This window comes from Gouania willdenowi, chromosome 5 (assembly GCF_900634775.1).
Source record: "Gouania willdenowi chromosome 5, fGouWil2.1, whole genome shotgun sequence".
In the NCBI taxonomy this organism is placed as follows: Eukaryota; Metazoa; Chordata; class Actinopteri; order Blenniiformes; family Gobiesocidae; genus Gouania; species Gouania willdenowi.
In genome coordinates, this window is record NC_041048.1 from 33,809,066 (window position 1) to 33,832,425 (window position 23,360).

The window sequence follows — 23,360 nt, forward strand, 5'->3', positions numbered from 1 at the left end:
CCTGATTGCATTTTGTCATCGTAACCGACTTGAGTGGGTAAATGCTCACATTCGATGGCATCTGGAACATTAGAGAGGAGTTCTCTTCACGGATGAATCCCGGTTTTCACTGTTCAGGGCAGATGGCAGACAGCGTGTGTGGCGTTGTGTGGGTGAGTGGTTCAACGTTTTGGATGGAGTGGCCCATGGTGGCGGTGAGGTTATGGTATGGGCAGGCGTATGTTATGGACAATGAACACAGGTGCATTTTATTAATGGCATTTTGAATGCACAGAGATACCGTGATGAGATCTTGAGGCCCATTGTTGTGCCATTCATTGACAACCATCACCTCATGTTGCAGCATGATAATGTTGCAAGGATCTGTACACAGCAACAACTTTTCCTCAAGTTCTCCTGTAGTTTGTGCATCAGTATTATGGGTATACCAAGAACTAGTGTAATGAGAATGGTGGCACACTGTTCGGAGTGGGGAAAAAAAGCGATTAACTGCGTTATTTGTTTTTTTGGATGTTATTTTTGTGTAATTAATTAATCGCATTTAACGCGTTAAAGTCCCAGCCCTAATAAGTTGTAATTGCACGGAATGCATACGATAAAAAGTCGTGTTGACCAGCACCAAAAAAATGCAGAAATCGTGTTGGTATGCAGGAATATAAAAGCACTCATTTTGGTGACAGTGTCACATTCCGCCGTGAGATTGTGTTATAAGTTTACTACGTAACTTGCCCTGATCATAGGAAACCTGCTGTGTCGGTGTAAATGCATTATTAATATTCAGAAATTTTCCTTTTTTACTTTTTGTATCAGTGTCACAGCAAAAGGTGGAAGAAGGAAACTCGACTTCAACCTCTCTTCAGGAGTCTTATTAGCATTGAGAGCAGCATAGCAGGAGCTTGTGAGACAAATACCCTCACATCTTAATTTTTCAATTAGCATGACTTTTGTTCTCTAAACATATGCAAACACAGCGGGGCATCTATTAAAATGCAACTCTAGTATTGAGCCTAATTAGAGTAAACTGGGCGGAATTGGAATGTGGTTCTGTTCATATTTTGCTCCCGACAAACAAATGTCACATGTTGCTTCAGATGCCTACGGCTTCCCAGGTGTCAGAATAACACAATAAAAGAATCATGTATAATGTTACTGTTGTTATGTTGGAAATTTTGCCTGATTACACAACAGTGCATTTGATCACAAAATTATACTTTTAATAGGATTTCTTTTCATATCTCATACATTGTTTTTGCCCTTGGCTTCATTATTACTTAATTAGAATAATTTCAACTGATAGAATGTTGCTGACTGTCCTAGAGGTGTTTTGATAGAAGCAGATCTTCAGTGTTTTTTTTTGGTTTTTTTGCCAACGTCACTGGAACATTGAAGAGGCTTACAGTACAGTAAGCAGGCAGCAGGCCAAATGCACCCTTTGTAATGTACAGGATATACTGTCTTGGGTATTTTCCTGCGCTTTACTGAAGTAAACAGCTTCCTGCTGAGCCAGGACAGGAGAGATTCTGCTGTGATGATAACACTGCTGTGTTAGAGACTGTGGGGCCTTGTCGATATAAAGCCACGTATTTTGGGCTGGAGGAAATCAGATTTATCGTTGGGAGTGCATTTGTTATTTGTGATGCAATGGAGCAGATGGCAGATAAAAGGAACTTGGGAGCTGAAGTGAAGGACAAAAGGAGGGCAAACGCAGACGAGGAAAGCTCTACGCGAGCGAGAGGAGGTAAAGTGACTCAGGAGCTCGATGGGAATCTGTTTAGAAAATGGAACGCAGTCTGCATTGGTGCGATTGACTGAAAAAGATTGTTGCAGTTTCTGTAGGAAATAAACATTTATCAAATAGATTCTTCCTTTAATTCCATCATTACAGAGATTTATGCTTGTTTATTAGTCTTTTAAAATTTGCACAATTGAATTTGTTGTTAAACCAGAAAGAAAAACTATCCCCCGACACACTACATGGTGTTTAATAAGTGAGTGTGGCTTTGTGAAGGACGGGAACAATAAAACCTAAAAAATGCATAACATGCCTGCAGGCTTATTTTTCTACATTATGGTTCTGGGTTTGGACCAGCTTTAAATCATTATTACTCATTAGATACAGTATATGCTAATTATCAAGAATTGTAAACACCTTAAAACATACTTGGACATGATGCTAACTTTTGAAACAAAAGAAAAAAATACAATAACTGTTCTAAGATTAAAAAAATATATATAATAAACAGATATAGATCAGGACATAGATGGCCATTTGTTTTCTTTAAAAAGAAGAAAAAAAACCCTATAAAATCTTTATAACAGCCCTGAGCAACATCCATTTGTATTTCTATTTGAATAATTGAAGAAGAAAAAAAAAAAGTTTATTTGACTTTCAGCTGTGAAAAAAAACAGGAGATATTAATGGTTAACTATAGAGAGAATGTTGGAGAATGTTTTATTTTGAACAGTTTGTAAAAAAAAAAAAAAAAAAAAGGTGCACAGCCTGCAGCCTGTGATTGCATCATTATTATCAATTCAAATCAAATGTTTGGAAAAAAAAACACCCAATCCAGCTCAAAAATCTCACAAATAATAACTGAAATCTCCTTTACGAGAGTGACCAGAGCGCAGATGTCATAGGTTGTAGGAATTCCCATAAGACGACCTTTGAAATAAACATAATACACACATTTGTTTTTTGACTATAAACTATTAAATATGAAAAAAAAGTTGGTGAACATGTTGGCATGGCGTGTTGTTATGAACTGATTTGACCCTCCACAGGCTGGTTTATGATGTGCTCTCTGATGTCCTGAGATGACGTTGCTTTCCTAATTAAAAACGCTTGTGGGATTTATTATGTTTTCAGTCTGTTTTTATTGTCACAGTTTTTTGAGTTCCTTTCCTTTTTGTCCATTTGCCTCAGTAGTCCGACCCTAATCACATCCAATGGCAGATGTAATGCATGATAAAAACATAAATATGGTTATTCAGTTTAGTAAATAAAACTGAATGGAATTTCAATTTATAAGCACTTTATTTTCTTTATATATTTATGTGGGTTTTATTAACATGACGAGTGTAGTGGACAGGAAGTGTGTGAGAGGCAGCAAAGAAATGCAATGCAATAAATATTAGAGGCAAAACATAGATTATAGGTTAAACCTGGATAACTTTATCAACTGGTTAGTGAGGTTCAAAACAAAGAATATTTCTGTTGCTCATGTTTTGTCCATTTCAATAAAATGCATTAAGCAAAGGGATTTATTTACGCCCTTTTTTATTATCCGAAAAAAAACGTTCCTATTGCAATAATTATTTCCCCAACAATAATTATGATAAATAATCACAGATTTAATGTTATGTAAAAGCAACGCTGAATATTCCCACAGTATACACACAGAAAGGCAACACAACATCGTATTGCTTCTGTTTCCATTTTTGTTTCCAAAAGTCTAACAACATTTTCAACTTTCTGTGGGGACAAAGTTTAGCGTATAGCAGTGTGGGCGGGGCCTCACAATTTGGAGCCACTGGAATGGGAGTGGCTTACTTGATGATTTGAATATTTTCTATATTTAGGTTTACAATCGGTGACAGTTACATTTAAAATATTTGTATTTAACTTTCTTTCTTTTTTTTTTTTTACATACAAACATATTGTTTACAATTCCAAATGACAAATTTCCATCTTAAATGTGAAAAAAATGAGCTAAATGGAAGTGAACTAAATATTGAAATGATAACAGCTAGAAAATGTTCATCAAATCTCTACATTCAGCACCCCACACGTGTTTTTTTTTCATCAGTCACATGTTTTCTGAGTGAATTTATAGTAAGAAACTTAAACATAAGCTTATGCTGCCCATGACCCCAATTAGATTTTTGTATTTTTATGTGGTCTCTAAATCCTGCTTTGTTGATGAATCTAATGGTGCTTTTCTGTAGTGTATTTATTGTTTGAAGATTTTTTTATATATATATATATATACGTCTTTCCCATTCATGCTGCTACGCAGTAGGTCAGATAAGGTAAAAACAGTGCACAATATATAGTATACATATGGTGCGTTCTGGTTAATAATCTGCTTTGTTTTTCCCTCGACAGCAATGCTCTATGTGCCAATTTTTCCCAAAAACATTTAATTTGTAGTTTCCAACAAATTTGAATGTCTAAAGTGACACAGAGGAATTTAATTTAATTTACTCTTTCAATGTCCACATTATCATTATATTTTTTATATTTTTTTTTATCATTAACTTTTTTGCCATTATCTTTATGTTTTTATGGTCTTTAAACAAAATAAACGTTTTTGTTGAGTCACTCAAACCTTTTTTTAATTTTTTTTATTCGAACACGTTATGTACACAATCATAATTCTGATAAAAAAGAAATGTATATAAATAAAAAAAAACAATACAATTCAATTAAAATAATACATGTAGGAAGAAGATAAACTTAACTTTGATGATATACAATATATATATATATATATATATATATATAGTATATTGGGACATTTTAATACAACCCCAGGACAATTATTTCTCATACACCTATTTACACTTATGTGTCTTTTGATTTCTATTCCTTTTAACTATTTGTTTTCTGGACAGAAAGAATCCAAAAAGAGGCTCAACTCAGCGATCAGAGACTCAGTCCATCTTCTACAGAAGTTGATCCAGGGGAGAGCAGCAAGCAGACAAGTGCTAAACCATCCAATGAGCATGAAAGCTCATCTTTACCTTTCTTCTCTCTTAAAGTGTATCTGCAGAAATCTGCCTCCTCAGCATCAGTCCCCTCAGACTCACTGTCCTCCTCCCAGCAGAGCAACATAGGTTAGTACCGCCAGCAAACCATCATATCAACAATAACAATGCACTATTTGTAATTTTATGTACAGCAACATACAATAATATATTAGATTTCTTCTTTTTTTAATTTATTTATCTGTTTATTTCTATTGTAGGCACTAAGATCTACCAAATACTGACATTTAAGGCATTTAAAAAGATCAGTTTCTCTCAAATCCTCCAGGAATCAACAATGTATCCACACACATATTTTCTACTTAAAGAATAAATGAAGATTAATATGCAGAATAATAACGCCCGAGACCAGACAGAATAGAAAATGTGATCAATTGCAAGCTTAGTGTCTCACCATGCTGTGAGAATGCTTAAATACAGTTCATATAATCAATTATGAAAATGTGTGAATAATTTACAAATTGCTGGGAAAAAAAGGAAAGATTAATGGATAAAAAAGGGCCACCAAAGAAGACTAATGTCTCTGGATCAAGCAGAATAATAGATTCCACTGAGACGGTTTATGTTTAGAACAAGTTTCCATAAATAAAATGATCAATGATCTAAAGGCTGATAACGTTGATCAAATAAAATGCTCTGTATTTTCTTAGAATAAGCAGGATGTCAAATAGTTGTTATTTTTAATGTTGCAATATAGTTACATGGTAATTTATTTATTATTATTACCTAATATCACACATGTTCCCACATGATGCTTTACTTTAAATGGAACGTTTGCCTGCTGGCTGCACCAACTGCTCTTAAAGAGTAACTAAACACCAAACACACTTTATTCTGTAACACATACTGTATGTATTTGGGTATTAAATAGAGCTGTTGATTGATCCTAGTCTAACTTATATCATTCTTCTAGAATTCGTTTTTGATCATGTTTGATTTACTGCGTAACAAATACACAGGAATAGTGGCAAGTTGTGCCAGCTCAGATATACAGTATTTGTAGTGCATTTTATTTTAAATAGATTTTTATTTGAGAAAGTGAAAGTATAGAATACTGTTAAAATTGTGTGCAGTTTTAAATTTAACACTAGCATGCCCAAGGTTTTCTTACTCCTGCTGCCCTGCCCAGAGGCCGCCAAATGACACTCATTTGCAACTCAGTGGGGCCACCTCTCTTATGTAAATAAAGCCTTTCGATCGGAATGTGCAGCTGGGCAGTGACAAACTTTGGGGGTTGGTGTAAATGATGGCCAGTGTTGAGAAACCAGTTTCTCCCAGGTAGATGTTTGTTAATCCAAATAACATTATATGGAATTATTGGCTAAGAATGGCCAAATTAATATGAGCCATGTGTGTTGTGATCAATTAATAAACCACAATAAATAAAATTAAAAAAAGAAAAACAGTAATAAAGCAACCAAGCTCCTGTTTCCTACTCCTGTATTTTCACTATTTACCTTTATTGTTTTTGTGCTTATAAATCAAATGTATTGTTGCTATTTATGGTAAAGCAAGATTTCCGAGTGTGAAAAGGACTGTTTGAGTTCTCACTTTAAAAAGGTAAATTCACGAGATCCACCATTCACTAACCAGGTCCATGAATTATTTTATTAAGCTATTATTTTACAAATTTGAAGAAAGTGCACAAGATGCACAAAGAATCAATGCTTCAACAGGGAAAAACAATCTCAATCTCTGTTTACACCATCAGTTATGCTGACATTATCCCTCTTGACCTTTGACCCAATGCGGAAGTACTGAACCATTGTGAAAGTTTGAAAAGGCTTATCGTGTGTGCTTTGTGGAAGGGTGGGCGAAGGTGTGAACGATGATGATATCTGCGCCCACCCTTCCACAAAGCACAATTCACCTCAAGGTGAAAAAATAGCCAACTCTGGGCAGATATTTCACTGACTCTGGCAACTGAGAAGCAAGGATGTCAAAAGTTTACAGCTCTCAGCAGGCTTTGGAGATGATCCTAAATGACACCAACCCCTGTGACTCCGATGGAGAAGAAATATCCCTTCATCTGAGTTCTGACTCTGAAATTTCTTCCGGTAAGATTTTCTAAACATCCTTTTTTTGTTTGCTGATTATGGCAGTTGTGTTTTTAATGTTTCATTAATCACATCTCAAAAATATGATCACCCTATAGATGAGGAGGATTCGCCACCTTCAGAAAAGAGAGGTCGCCTGGAGACACACGAGTGGCTGACAGAGACGGCAAAAGACGGCACAGTGTGGCGTGAAGAACAGGTCGGAAGGCCTCTCCATCACAGCCCAATTGAAGGTCACGTCACAGATGGAGAGCCAACTGCTTTGGCCAGAAGAAAGGTGACGAGTCGCTTACAGAGTTTCTTCTGCTTCATAACTCTGGAAATGCTTCGGACCATTCAGGAGTGGACTGTCCAGCATGCACTCCAGACACAACATGAGAACTGGTTCATGGCCATACCTGAACTAATGGCGTTCATTGCCATCCTGCTTCTGCGGGGGATTGTCCGCCTTCCATCGCTGCATGACGCATGGTCAGCAAATCTGGGACCGCCCCTGATCAACAGGATTATGGCTCGAAACCGTTTCAAGGACATCATGCAGCATCTACGCTTCGACGACAAGGACACACGCGGTGAACGAGTTGCGACTGACCGGTTTGCTGCAATCTCTGACGTTTGGGGGTCTTTTGTTGCCAACTGCATCACTTCGTACAACCCAGGCAGGCACATCACCATAGATGAGCAACTTTTTCCAACTAAGACTCGCTGCTGTTTCTTGCAATACATTGCAACGAAGCCGGACAAGTTTGGTATCAAGTTCTGGGTGGCATGTGACCTTAAATCCAAGTATGTGTGCAAAATCATCCCATATCTTGGCAAAGACCCCAGTCGTCCACCTGGGGAGAGATTGTCTGAAAATGTGGTGATGAAGCTTATGGAACCGTTTATGGACAAAGGAAGAACTGTTACAACCCACAATTTTTTCACTTCATTGTCACTAGCACGTCGACTGCACAGCCGGAAGACCACCCTCCTTGGCACAGTCAATAAGATTCGCCGGGAGCTTCCAGATTCAGCTAAAAAGAATTTGGCCCGTGAGGAATTCAGCACACAAGTGTTTTCAACCTCTGGTGCCACACTGACTGTTTATGTGCCCAAACGAAAGAAGACTGTCTGCCTCCTCAGTAGCGTGCACAGCGTGGTGGAGACTGAGGCTACTCGGAAAAAAAAGCCGAACACAGTCACCGACTACAACAGCATGAAATGCGGTGTGGACGTCATGGACCAGATGGTTCGAAAGTACACTGTGCGTTCAGGAACACGGCGTTGGCTAGTCGCTGTGTTTTACAACATGATTGACATTGCAGCGCTGAACGCACATGTGCTTTATCAGGCATGCACTGGGGTCAAGGAGAGAAGGGTGGACTTCTTGCTGGAGCTTGCAAATGAGCTTGCCCAGTCTCATATGGCAGCCAAGGAGGTGAATGAGCAAAACCTTCAGCAACAACCACCCACACCTGATGTGGGGAAAAGGGCATTGTGCCAGGTGAAGTGTTGCTGCAGGAAAAACCGTGCCACCAAGCGTTGTATGTATTGTGACAAGTTTGCATGTGGCAAATGCATAAAGGAGGTGTGGCAGTGCCAGAATTGTTCACAAAATCTCTATTAAATAAATTTCACCAAGAATGCAAACAAACTGTTGCCGTCTCACTATTATTACTTACTACTTTCTGTTGCAAAAGTTGAAATATAAGTTGCAACCTCTATGTAGCTGCTGTATGGGAAACACAAAGGAGATTACAAAAGGTCTTTGTGTCCTGAAACCTACCTAGCCACCCCCCCACCCTAGCTGAGGGGGGAGTAGTGGCCTCAGTAACATAACAATGGTCACAAGCTGAGTTGTTCACACCCGCCAAATGACACCAGCTTGGACTTTATAGGTATAGGTGTCAAATGACACCACTCTGGTCATGCTAGTGTTAAAGAATATATTTTTAATCAGTTATTATTTTTCATCCCTTACTAGACATTTCAGGCGACCCCATTTAATTTCCAGACAAAAAACACTGATTTAGTGCCTCTAGAATAAATTCTATACTTTTTATCATTTCTGGTCATCTCCCACCTGCAATGTGAGACAAGACTGACCTTTGTATTTTTATTACATGTTCTAATGAAATGAAGATTGTTTCCATCATCATTATTATGATTATCATTTTTAACAAAAAAATACAACACATAAAACCCATTTTTCACGCTCACATTTGTAAATTTCTTACTTTCTTTCTCTCTATCAAGTACCCCCTGTAGTGCCATTGTGTACCCTTAGGGTACACGTACCCCCATTTGAGATACACTGCTCTAAGTGATGAACGCCAGCTTTTACAATAAGCCTGTTCACACTCGCTCTGGTTCACTTCTTCCACATTAGGTCAAAGGTCAAGAGGGATAAACTCGCCATGGCTGATGATGTAGGAAGCGAGTCTGACAGAGATTTTGATTATTTTTGCCGTTAGAGCGTTGATTCCTTAAAAGATATTTTACGCAAACGTGGTATCAGTCTCCAAGGCAGAAAGACCGTGTTAGCTGCTAAAGCTAATGCTGCTAAAGCTAATGCTGCACACGAGATGAAAATTCCGGTTTTGCCTGACGTTTCAACAGTGACCCGGGTTAAAAGTAGTCCCCCGCTATAACGCTGTTCACCTTTCGCAGATTATTTTTTACAGTGCAATTTTTTTTACAGTGTATGAACGTGCATTGTGTTCTGCGTCCTGATTGGCTTGGGGGGAACCCGCGCATTGTGTTCTGCGTCCTGATTGGCTGCTGCGTTCACACCGGATGCGTCACGAAATGTCCGTACGTCCAGATTACATACAAACGCAATGGATAGGTAAATCTTTCCGGTGCGGCCCGGTCCGCCCGTCATTTGTTCAAGATGACGTCACGTCAACACGGACAGCGGTCTGTCAACCATGGAGTAGAAGCTGTGTGTGACCACCAGGAGCTGTATGACACGGCCTTTATAAACACGACCGGACGAGGAAGGAGCAGAATCAGCGAGGAGGTGGTAGTAGCAGGTAAAAGTTCTATCTGTAGCACTGAGCTAGGATAGCATTAGCCGCTAATCACACTGGTTTTTTTTCACTGGTGGTTTATGTTTATGAGAGGAGAAAAAGGAAAACTCACCGAGTTGGATGTGTCGCTGGTGGGCGGGGCTTTGCGTCAAACTCTGTAGTGCTGTATGTTTGCAAGTTTTCTCCCCGACAAAACCCACAATGTCGACGTCTGTCTGAGAAAAAGTGTATAAAGTGTGTGGGGAGGGGTTTTACGGTCTTAAAACATGTATAATAATTGTAAAAAAAATAAATAATAATAATAATAATAATAAAGCTGACTACTTCGCGGATTTCGCCTATTGCGGGTTATTTAGAACGTAACCCTGCGATAAACGAGGGACTACTTATAGTCAAATTTTGGAAACATGAATCGGCTGATCAGTACTATTTCTCTTAATCAGAATCAGAAAATACTTTAATAAACACCGAGGGGTTTAATAATGTATAATATATTCAAACAGCGTAGCTGTGTATTAAAAAATAACACAACTATGATAAATACACACGCAGATAAAAAGGAGCAAGACCACACAAAGAAAATGTGCAAATGAAATGACCTGTCCATCTTGTGCACTTCCTTCAAATTTGTAAATTAAAATGATTTAATAGTTCAATCAAAAAAATGTTAATGAATGGTGTATCTCATAAATGTACCTTTTCAAAGTGACAACTCATACTGTAATACCTGCCTGGTCCACATCCCTGGTGTCATATAATAGCTAGTTTATATACAAACATGTACAGTACATGTCTGTGATATGGATCAATTATTAGTCATGAACATATCAAGATTAAACCAAGTCAAGAAACAGGCGATACAGTATATTCTATTCTTCTCTGTGTATTTTCACCATCTCACAGTACCACTACCATTAACATATATTTAGTTATCATTTACAATATGAAACAATATAATTTATCATTTATATTTATCAGTTTTATTCACACATTCAGCTAATCATAGATTATGCCAGGTACTTTTTTTTTTTGCGACTCCTCGTCCATTACAAATAAAAGCAAAAATACTCAGTGAAATGTGTTAATTGAAAGCTGGTTTAAGTGAGTGACTGCAGTCTGAATATATTGGAATGTCAAATAAATTAGACCTACTTTCATCGTACAAGTCTGCTGAAATTCTCAGCGCATAGCACAAGCAGCGTTGTGTTGACCCATGACCCCTGCCGGTCGTGCATGCCCACTTCTAGAGTGTGAAAAGGTTTATTGAATTTTGATATTGGTATATATATATATATTCTATGGTGTCATTTGGACCATCGTGGGTGACTAACTTTCACTATTGGCCCCGCCCCTTTTATAAAAGCTTATATGAGGGACTATAGTTTCCTGCTCTCTGTGAGCATTGATTGACATCTCCATGTAATGTTTGTGACTCTGTGCTTCTATAAACAACTGATTCTCTTCTAATCTGAAGATTCATCAAGCTGTGTTTGTATGTATAGACACATTGTGTGCTTATCCCCGTCTGTCTCTGCATGTGCATGGACGTGTGTGTACTTTTTGTCGCTGTGTGTGTGTGTGTGTGTGAGGTGGTTTTTTGGGGCTCATGGCTGGGGAGAAGGGCCTATTTGCCCATGCATACTATAGTGTCTGTAGGGTTGTGTGTGCGTGGGTGAGCGTCATGTTGAGATTGTGTGTGTGTGTGTGTGTGTGTGTGTGTGTGTGTGTGTGTGTGTGTGTGTGTGTGTGTGTGTGTGTGTGTGTGTGTGTGTGTGATTGTAGTGATAATCTAGGCATTTTTTGAATTTCCCCCTAGTGGCAGGTTAGCAAAAACCTGGGGTTTAGTTACACTTTAAAGGTGTAGTACGCAATTTTGGAAAGCTAGCAAGACCTCCTCTATGCTCCTTCCCCTCCCATATTGTCCTGTCAGGCACCGTCCTAAGCCAAGCCCCGACAAGCTTTAATGCACATAATATAAAAACAAATCCCTCTGAATAAAATAGAGATGCATGGGAAGGACAAGACATGAATGCATCTGATTGGTTCTTTCCATTCAGTCCGAATGGCAGGGATTGGTCAGAGTTTTACAGGATATAAGCTGCTACAGAGTTCTGATTCTTTTCGTTCCTTTTTCTGAATACATAATGTATTGACTACTATCAGGATAGACCATTTCTCCCAGTCATACATGAAGTTTGCGGGGGCAGGGGGGGCAAAGTTTCCATTTAAGTTTTCCCAAAGCCCATTTGAAAAAATGTAATTCTTTGTATAATGTACATAATATACACATATGTTAAGTGCCAAAAACACTTTGACTAGGAACTTATAAAAATGGCGATATAAAATGCAAAGGTTTACAAAATAAAACCAAGTAAAAAAAGTTTTAAAGGACCAGCAACCGATGACATTTGACCCTCTTGCTTTCCGTAGCAGCTCAGAGCTTTAATTGTTTGCAACACGGCGGACACCGTGGGTGATCTGTAGACCCATCAGTCTGTGGTTTGTAGTGATGCACCGAGAAAACAAGTCGACTGGAACAGAGAACAAGCAAACCCTGCACTCAGTGCGCACTTGTCTGGATATAAAGTGGTGGATTGAGCGGTTGTTGTGATAATCTACTCGCCCGCGACAAAATCGACATCCACCGACCACGGGAGCACATAGACAATCAGTGAAGGTGGAGTTACGTTGTTAGAGACTTTAAATGCCATTATCTGCGTTGTTGGACTTTTAAATGCTTTTAATCCATATGGATCCTTTTATTTGATCTTATCTGTTGTTTAACTTAGTGATTTACAACTGACAGCAAGTCTGTCCCTCCATGTTAAAGTGTATCTCATTTGAACGCACATGTATCGAGTGTTGCATGATATATCGTGTAGAACATAATAAATAATAACACTGCTTAATTAGAGCAACTTTACTCTCTCCTTCTTTAAGTTACATTGGATGCTGAAATAATAATAATGAAAACAGTTAGACTGGTACATTTGTTTTCATTCCTAATTTGTGAAGTGAAACTTGAGACGTTCTATATATTTATTTATTTTTGCTGCCTCCCCCCCGGCAAGAATCTCAAACTCCGCCTATGCTCCCAGTTTAACATAATATGTTTCTGAACAGGATCATGGACTCCACCTCTATTGTGTTTATGCTTTTTCTAGATGTATAGCAGACAAAGTAGAATTAGTATTTAAAATAATATACATTTTAAAGCAGAAGGCGTTGCACACCTCGGATGCATCAACAGTTCATCAAATTCACGTAGCACAGGAAAACTGTAATCCATAACAGTAAAAAATAAAAAAAACATGTTATCATATTCTATTCAGTATATCATAATTGCAATTCATTGTTTTATTAGGTTGTCCGCTAGCTGAGTTACTTTAATAATATCAGTATTTATGAAGGTACATTCAGAGCCTTTAGGTAAATGATACCACAAAGTAAAAAAAAAAAAAAAAAAGTTTATTTGGTCTGAATACACCATAGCTGTAAAATTAGCAGGAAGTGTAACCTGCTTTTCTTTACTAAGTAAGCAGAGATGCAGCACATGTAGTTTTGACCTCTTTCATTTTATTTCTACAGTAAATATAAATATTATCACAGTTGTGCAACAGCTTCACAGCTATAATCAGTTAGTAATAAGGATGATTTTTATCCCTTTTGTAGAGGTCATGTTTCAACATATTTCATTCTCTAATTATTTCTTTTCGCTGTTACCATAGTAACATGACGCAATATCATGCCAGCTAATCATGCAAGAAATAATGGGGCCAAAGAGTAGGGTGGATGTTGTTTACAGATTAATGAATTCCTACATCCATATACATCTAATACAGATTTCTATTCAGTGAAAACCAACTGAACACTAAAAACAGCAAACAGGGTTAAGAGTTACAATAAAAACATCGAACAATTTCAGCGTTGCCTAACATTCTTAAACACAGTTGATATGGTTTTAATCATCATACATGAACTCTCTTTGAACTCTTTCTATCAATCATATTGCAAATAATGTTTACTTGCAGCAGAATCAATATGCACTATGTGTAAAGGTTGAGCGATGATGTTTTCAGAATGTAAATTAGCCGTAAGATGAAAAGTTAAACTAAAAACACATGAAAACATGTATTTTAATTGTGACATTGGAAGCTGGAAAGGGCAGGAGTTAGATTTGAACCGCTAAACAAACCGAACAAATACATATTGCCATAGAGCAGACATAGGCAACAGGCGGCCCGGGGGCCACATGTGGCCCTTGGTCCCAACATAACACACAAAACTCCAGAAACACAGAAAACGACAGCAAAATGCACAAAATGTCAACAAAAGTACAAAAAATGATAACAAAGACACACTAAATAACCAGTTAAACACAAAATGACTACAAAAGCAACAACATATACGAAAGGACTTCAAAGACACACACAACATGCAAACAAAATTGCACAAAAAGACAGATAAATGTACAAAATGACATAAAAAAACAATAACACAAAAAGGTGACTAAATGAATTAAAAAACACATGTAATGTCAAAAAATTCAACAAAACACACACAAAATGACTACAAAAACAAAAGAACTTCAAAGACACACAAAATACCAAAGAAATTGCAGAAAATGACAGAAAAGAAACACAAAAAGACAGCAGTAACACAAAAAATATAACAAAAACACCTGTAATGACTCAAAAAACATGCAAAAAGGCAACAAAAATTTGCCATATTGACAAGAAAACATACAAAATCAATTAAAAAACACACTAAATGTCTAAAAAACTATATATATATATAACGCACAAAGAAAACCCACACAAAATGACTACAAAACAATAGCACATACAAAAGGACTTCAAAGACACAAATTGCCAATGAAATTGCACAAAATGGCAGAAAAATGTACAAAATGACAGAAAAAAAACACAACAAAAATACAATAACTGTTCCAAAAACACACATAATGACTCCAAAAACACACAAAAACGCAACAAAAATGTGCCATATTGACAAGAAATGAAATAAAATAAATTTAAAAACACAAGAAATGTCTAAAAACACCAAGAAATCCCACACAAAACTACTACAAAGACCAACCCTTTAGATTTTTCAGATTTTAGTCATTATTATAAATTCTAACGTAAATGTTGATAATCGGGCCCTCGGATCAGACAATCACATTTTTTGCGGACCCCTGCTCTGATAGAAGTTGCCCATCTCTGCCTTAGAGAAAGCCCAGCTTTATCCTTGGCTATACAAGTCACAGGGTCATTCTATGACAAGCCTAAAGTGAGTAACTGTCTCCTCATGGTCAGTGTCATCTGATGATCTCACACTTCATAGCACCCATGGGGGAACCATTTGGCAATGGCTGCTGGGAAGACACATAGCTTTGCTTCGCTGTAACCACAATACACGTTGCAAATGCTGCTGGCAAAGTACACAAGAGAGACTCCCGATAATTGATTATGTCTCCAAACAGCTTTCTTGCTTGTCTCCCTGTGCGGGAGCGAGGCATGATTTCCTAAATAATGTATGTGTAAAGGAAGGAATGGGGGCTTCTAAAGTGGTATAAGTGAAGACCAGAAGCTTTTATGGCAGCAAAGATGATTTATGTCCCAAGATATGGTTTAAGCACAATTCATCATACATTACACCAGATGTTGAAAAAGTACAAAAGTACGAAAGACACAGAGCTTTTTATGGAGAAAAACTCTTTATATATACTGTATGTATATATATATATATATTGAAAAAAAAATGGTGCATCCATAGGCGAAGTTTGAGATTCTTGCCAGGGGGGCAAAAGAAAAAATAGGATTAAATATAAAGACCATCTTGAGATTTGCGCCAACCACCATGTGTGTAACATACAGTATACAATAGGAATGTGCGATATTTTATCGATTATGATTTATCGTCAAAAACATTCTCACCGGTAAGAATTTGTCATCCCTCGATATATAAACGATAAATTCCCATGTCTGAAATTATCGAGGGCCACGGGCCATTTGTCCCTCAATTTAACCAAGAATGCCCCCCCAAAAAAAACGTGTTCCACGGGCCAACAACTGTCAACAACTTATTATTCTCTGGAGCGGAACGTTGTCTACGGAAGCTCTGCACGGTGGACAACGCCACCGCCCCCCGCACACACCGCCGTCTGTGTGTGTGTGAGGTGTTCGTCACGGCTACCAGAAGCTACTATGTTGCAATACATCATGGGCCGCTACTTGGTTAAAACCAGATAACCATCCATCAAAGGGAACCAATTCCATTTCCTCCGTCAGATCCACCAAAAGTTTCCACAAACACGGGGACAGAGATGAACCTGCAGCAACGATTATGAACTAGGAGTGTGACAATATCTCGATACAGGAATATATCGCAATATTTTTCCACACGATCGATTATCGATATGCTCCCGCTAAGTATCGATTTTTTTCCAAAACTTTTTCTGCTTTTTCACTAAAATATGCAGGTACATCATCACAGAAATGTTGTCACTGTTTGTTGAATAAACCAATATTTTGTTTACTGGAATGTTTCACTATACTGGTGTCACTGGTAAGAAAGACCATTTTTCGTTTACATTGGTATGTTGACACTTATTTACAGAAATGTTGCACTAAAATAGTGTCACTGTTCATAGGACACTTTTTCAATTTATTGTCTTTCAGAGATAGACAAAATAAAAATTGTATTTTTTCACTTAATCTTTTTTTTCTTGTTATGTCATAGATTATCGTAGATTGATTTCTGAGCAATATATCGATAATCGCAGTATCGTCATATTGTGAGATAATCGTTATTGTGAGCTCTGTATCGCGTATCGTATCGTGAGCTACCCAGAGGTTCCCACCCCTACTAACCACTCCATAAAAGGAATAATAGACCAAGTAAAAGGAACACGTCTAACTGTCACCAATGAGCGCCACCAATTTGTTTATGGTCAGATTTAATACTTGTATGGAAGAATAAAAGCTAAACATGTCACACGTGTGAAATAAATAATAAATCACTATTCATTCATCCCAATTTGTGAAATGTTGTATTTTTTTAAAATTATATTTCTTCAGCAGTAAAAACACTGTTCAAGTTATTTATGCTTTTAATGTGCTTTTTTTTTTTTTTTAATAATTTCATTTCATGTGAGGAAATAAATGAATGACATACAATAGCACTAATAGTAATCCACATGCACAAATATATTCCATAAAATATCAGCCCATGAGCTGTTTGAGTCAGCAGTTATTGTAGCCTTTTTAAATGTGTCTCGTGTTGATGTATTACAATTTATTTGTGTTTGTAAGGAACCTGTTTACACTAAATTGTGATTTTTTTTAATTTATTTATTTTATTAATGGTTTTTATTTATTGTGATTGTTATCGTGATAAATACCATAAATTATCGGGATACATTTTTTTTGTCAATATCGCCCATCCCTAGTATACAATAATGCAAAGATTATTAGTAACATACTTGATAATGCTGACCACAAAAATGTGCGTTGACCCATTGTTTAATGTTGTAAATTCATGATAAAATCAGGACGACGGCCGCTTTCTGCTTCGTTTCTGCTGCAGTACCATACATGAACTGCTGGGTGCAGTGTAGCTTCACCATTTACATTGTGAAGAAGAATTGCGCAACAGAAGAAGAACCAACCCGTCTGTAGCCTTGAAAGGAAGACTATGGTCACATGACTTTAGTGCCAATAAATAACTCATTTTCTTTTTAAAAGAACCACAAATTAATTCATATATATTTTGTACAGTCACTATGGCACTTAAAACATTTGTATATTATGTACATAACATTAGGAATTGTATTTTTTCAAATTAATTTGGGAAAACTGTAATGAAAACCTTTGACCACTAGAGGGTAATGCTCTCCCTGCCCCCGCAAACTCCATGTATATGGCTGCATCCCATAATTTGTGTGTTTCTCTTTCAGTTGACTGTGCCGGGATGGTCCTCAACTGTCTCTTCTGCCAGTTCTGCGATTTATTCCACATGCTGCCGGACTCCTGTGCAAGACTCGTCAATCACTGCTGCCCCAACTACAAACACATCATCACCACTATAGAGTCCACACCCAGCAACGAGGACGACGTGTGCGATTTGGACTGCGGCCTGTTTAGTTGCTGCCATGACGCAGGTGACTGCCTGGAGCTCGCTATGGAAGTCTCTCAACTCTGCTACCACTAGTTGGAAACGGATAGTGATCAGCAATTGTCCGAACTAAACATGTGAATGAGATTTTATTGAAAATGATCTTGTGCATGCTTCTGCACACCCAGAATGCTCACCGTGTAGTTCCTGCATCGTCAATTGTTGCATCTTACTGATAGTGTGGAGTCTTTAACTGCTTTACTATTTTACTTTTGAAAAATGCAAGTAGCTGATGAGGTTTGATGTATGTAGGGATTCAGCTCTGACTATTTGGAAGTTAATTATTTGCTCATTGACCTTCTTTCTTTACTTTCCATCAATGGCTACGTTTGCATGAGAGCTTTAATTTCCCTTTAATTCGGAGTAAAAGTTAAAAACGCCTGTAAAAACCTCATTCTGAATGAAAATGGCCATTTCGAATTAAATTTGAATTCGAAGTAAGGTCCTTCTGCGCGTGTTCTTCCTGTCATGATGACGCTCTAGTGACATACTTATGTGGTCTTCCACGTCGTAGCCAAAAAGAAAAGGTTTGTTTTGTGATTTTTTTTCTGGTAGACATGAATACGTCACGTTTGCCCCCTGTCCAATCAGAACCCTTCCCAACCCTCAGACCTAAAGGGGAATTGAATAAATGCAAATAAACATATTACCATGTAAACACAAAGCAGAATACTTTAATTCTGAATTTAAAAAAAACATCAACACATCACTGGAGCTGTGTGAAGTACCTTCCTGCTTCAAAAGTTCCAGCATCATCCCAGTCCCCAAGAAACCTGCCATCACAGGACTTAATGACTATCGACCCATTGCTCTGACGTCTGTAGTCATGAAGTCCTTTGAGAGGCTGGTTCTGAGCCACCTGAAAAAGATCACAGGACCCCTGCTGGACCCCCTGCAGTTTGCCTATCGGGCAAACAGGTCTGTCGAGGATGCAGTCAACATTGGTCTGAACTACATCCTGCACCACCTCGACTCCCCAGGGACCTACGCTAGGATCCTGTTTGTGGATTTCAGCTCTGCATTCAACACCATCATCCCGGACATCCTTCACCAGAAACTCACCCAGCTCACAGTGCCGGCCTCCACCTGTCAGTGGATCACCAACTTCCTGACTGACGGGAAGCAGCAAGTAAGGCTGGGAAGCATCACATCTGGCACCCGGTCACTCAGCACTGGCGCCCCCCAGGGGTGTGTTCTCTCCCCACTGCTATTCTCCCTCTACACCAATGACTGCACCTCAGGGGACCCCTCTGTGAAACTCCTGAAGTTTGCAGATGACACCACCGTCATCGGTCTCATCCGGGACGGGGACGAGTCTGCCTTCAGACGGGAGGTGGAACAGCTGGCTCTTTGGTGCAGTCAGAACCACCTGGAACTGAACCCGCTCAAGACCGTGGAGATGTCAGTGGACTTCAGAAGAAATCCCCCCCCACTCCCCCCCCTTACCATTTTAAATAGGGAATTGGCTACCGTGGACTCCTTCAGGTTCTTGGGATCCACAATCTCACAGGACCTGAAGTGGACCTCCCACATAGACTCAACCAGGAAAAAGGCACAGCAGAGGATGTACTTCCTGCGTCAGCTGAGGAAGTTCAACCTGCCCCAGGAGCTGCTGATCATGTTCTACACCTCCATCATTCAATCTGTTCTGTGCACCTCCATCACTGTCTGGTTTGGATCTTCAACCAAACTAGACAGACACAGACTACAAAGGATAGTCAGGACTGCAGAAAAGATCATTGGTGTTGATCTGCCCTCCATCCAAGACTTATACCTGTCCAGGGTCAGGAAACGGGCAGGTAGCATCACTGCAGACCCCTCACACCCTGCACACAATCTGTTTAAACTCCTCCCCTCTGGCAGACGCTACAGATCACTGTACGCCAAAACAACCCGCCATAAAAACAGTTTCTTCCCCCAGGCTGTCACTCTGATCAACACTAAACAGTCAAAGAGTGTCAGTCCTGTTTCTGTGGAAAAACCCTGGAACCAAACATAACAACCCTGGATCAATCTGACACTGAGAATGTTCATGTACATACCTTTAAGTTAAATGTTCTCCTGCACTACTTATCAATGCTCTACTGCACTATTTTCCTTTTATTATTATTATATTTTATTATTATCTTTCTTTTCTATTATTTTTTTCCTTCTTTTTATCTTATTTTTTTTTTTTATTTATTTATTTTTTTTTTGTTTTGTATTTGTTTATTTTTTTTTATACTATTATTATTATTATTATTATTATTATTATTATTATTATTATTATTATTATTATCATCTTGTTATTTGCACATTCTAGTCTAACTACTGTTTATATTTATACTTATGTTTATACTTATTATCATCTCTTCTAGTTGATTGTTTATTATTGAATGTTTCACTATTGGAGAGAGCACAGTTGACCGAGTCAAATTCCTCGTGTGTACAACATACACTTGGCCAATAAAGATGATTCTGATTCTGATTCTGATTCTGATTCTGATTCATATAACCGTGGCCAATAAGATGTTCACCAAAAATAGATCAAGAAATGGAAAATTATGTATCCACCTGTTTAGTGGTGGCTCAACACTGAGCTCTTCTAATACTGAGTTACCATGACTACCTGTCAACATTGAGCTGTTCTGACTTATCCTGAGTTACCATGACTACCTGTCAACATTGAGCCCTTCTGCAAAGCTGCATTTAAGACAATGTTAATGAACGGTATCATTGCAGTCCAAACAAATCCGACGGTGCACACCCTTGAACCAAGCAGCAGCCATGTTGAAAGTCTCAAGTCAATCTGAGGCTGATTCGCAGAGATATTTGAGACACACACACAGAGAGAGAGAGACAGACAGACAGAGGTTCCTTGCTTTAGAGATAGATAGATAGACTGGAAGGGCAAATAAGTTATAACATCATATAATATCTTTGTACTTCATGGCAGTCTTTCGTCATCATAGGGCTGTGGTCTTTTTTGCACTCGTGGGCCACATTACTTCATAAACAACTGATAACAACATAGATGTATACATTAAAGAAAGCGATCAACACCTCAACTTCTTACCACATGTTGGGTGATACTAGTGCACTAGTCTATTCATTTAAAAGCTCCGGTAAGCAGAAGACACTCAGCCAGCAGTACATTGAAGTCATGATGAAGTATATAAAACAATAACTGGGAAGGTAGCGGTACACAACTACACTAAAGTGCTATTTTACACAACTTAAACTTCAGCAGGTACTGCTTTGCAAATGGAGGTAACGAGAGAGCTTAAACTGGAATTTGAGTAATTCGACCAAATAATCTTTCTTTTTTCCCCAACTCTATGTTGTGTAAAATGCTTCTTTGATTTTAGCATATCCTGTGATACATTGTGTAGGGGTATATGTATTTTGTTGGGGTTTTTCCTTATTATTATGAATTTTATATTTTGATAGCACAATGAGATGACCTTTATATAAATAAAGATTGATTGATTGATATGGACTAATCAGATCAACACCTTATGTCATTACCTTATTTTTGGAAGCTATAGCTAGAGGGCCAGACATTAGCGGTGTTAAATGCTGCAAGATTTGATATCAATGTGATACCAAGTAAATACATGGCCATTGTACTTTTTTTCAATAAAGTCTGATGCATCATCAAAGTGCTAAGTCTGAATACATTTTCATGACATTAATTAGTTCTATTACCCTAGGACAGAATTTACACTAAGTTTAAAGATAAAGTTAACCATTATTATTGTACTTTATTCATGATAACTTTTGGTTTAGAAACAACATAATATTAATACAATTATTTTCCCCATATGTTGTCTGATCTGGATTATTTTCCTAAATAAGCAATAGTCTAAAAAAGTATCAGTAGAGGGGATTCCGTGTGTGTGTGTGTGTGTGTGTGTGTGTGTGTGTGTGTGTGTGTGTGTGTGTGAGAAATTAAATTAGATGTCATTAAGTACAACTTAAAGGCCACATGACACCAAAAAACATATTTAATGCCGACATTTCAGAGATTTTTGGAGAGCCGCCATTGTGCAACTGTCAAAACTTCTGGTTTACTTCAAAACAAGAGCCCTATTTATAAAAGTGTTAAAAACGAATGGAAGACAAGAAGAGGTGCTTTTGTTTTGAAAGGGGAATGTTTGATTTTTAGCTTGAAGCTCACGTACTGAGTTTATCTCTGTACTGAGCCTATAACCCTAACCTAATTCAATAAACAAATAAAACACGTGTCCGTTCACTTTGTAAACAAAAATGAATTATTATTTCTTTAGCAACTTATTTTTTTCCCGGGAGTGCGCATGCGCATATATAATCTCAGTACAATGCGCACTCAGTACATGACACCAGTCCCAGGACGATTTTACATTCTGCTTGCAATGCATCATAGAGCACACCACATACTCATTTTGGCGTCAGTATAAGTACTACAATAGTATGACGTTTCGAACGCAGCCTTTGTTTCTATTGAAAAATGATTGGCTCATCCGCTCAGTTATTAAACTGTTGTTTTCCTGATTAAAAAAAGAAAGAGGAGCAAAGGTATATTAGCAAAGTCCCCTAAATTTCACAATGTTTGAATGAAAACAAAAGCACTCAGAGAACGCAAACCTCCAACAAGTGCCAAATCTCCTCTTTACCAGTTATTGGCAGTTATCTGGATCAGTGATGGTGATCATTGTGCATGATCATTTACACTTTAAAAGCTTGGAAGAAATTTCTATCCCATATTAACCAAACAGTAGGTCCAAAGATATGAGCACCCCAATTCTTTAGATGAAATGTGCAATCCAGATCTGATCCAGATGAAACTCAGTGGGTTAATTAAGGAACCAAGCCGACATATTCATATCCAATTTCATAAACATTGTTCAATTACTAACCAAGATGTGGTTTTTAAAATTTTGCAAATGATGACAGAATTTAATTGATCCAGAATCAGTATATTCATCCGGATATTCTCTCAAATATAATGGGATCTTCAATGGCACAAGGTCTATCTTTGGTTAAAATTTAGTCAAAATCTACTAGTTAAAAGTACTTTTGACATAATTCAACTTTCAATTCAATTCAACTTTATTTATATAGCGCAAATTACAACAAAGTCATCTCAAATCACTTAACAAAATATGGAGTCCATAGTAAGAAAGAAAGAACCCAACAAGATCTACATGAACAAGCATTTAGCGACAGTGAGAAGAAAAAAATCCCTCTTTTTTGTCGGAAGAAATCTCCAGCGGAACCAGGTTCAGAGGTGGCAGCCATGCACTTTGACTGGTTGGGGTTAGTGGACATAATTGCAAACAGGATAGGATAAAAGGATAGTCCATTTGAGTGTCCCAGACTAGTTGAG

At 37.9% G+C, this 23,360-nt stretch overlaps 1 protein-coding gene across 1 annotated transcript; it reads left to right on the forward strand.

The window, feature by feature from the left end:
• Positions 1–1,496: 1,496 nt before the first annotated feature.
• Positions 1,497–18,049, forward strand: mdfic2 (MyoD family inhibitor domain containing 2). The gene is made up of 2 exons (XM_028448169.1): positions 1,497–1,738; positions 17,796–18,049. The coding sequence occupies exons 1-2, from the start codon at positions 1,642–1,644 to the stop codon at positions 18,047–18,049; spliced, it is 351 nt and encodes a 116-aa protein (XP_028303970.1). The 5' UTR covers positions 1,497–1,641.
• Positions 18,050–23,360: the final 5,311 nt, after the last annotated feature.

What these genes read in the sequence shown, in the direction of transcription:
- mdfic2 (XM_028448169.1), top strand. Translation starts at nt 1,642, where the DNA reads ATGGAGCAGATGGCAGATAAAAGGAACTTGGGAGCTGAAGTGAAGGAC. An exon ending in CTCTACGCGAGCGAGAGGAG is followed by an intron (nt 1,739 to 17,795) that starts GTAAAGTGACTC and finishes TTTCTCTTTCAG; the next exon opens with TTGACTGTGCCGGGATGGTC.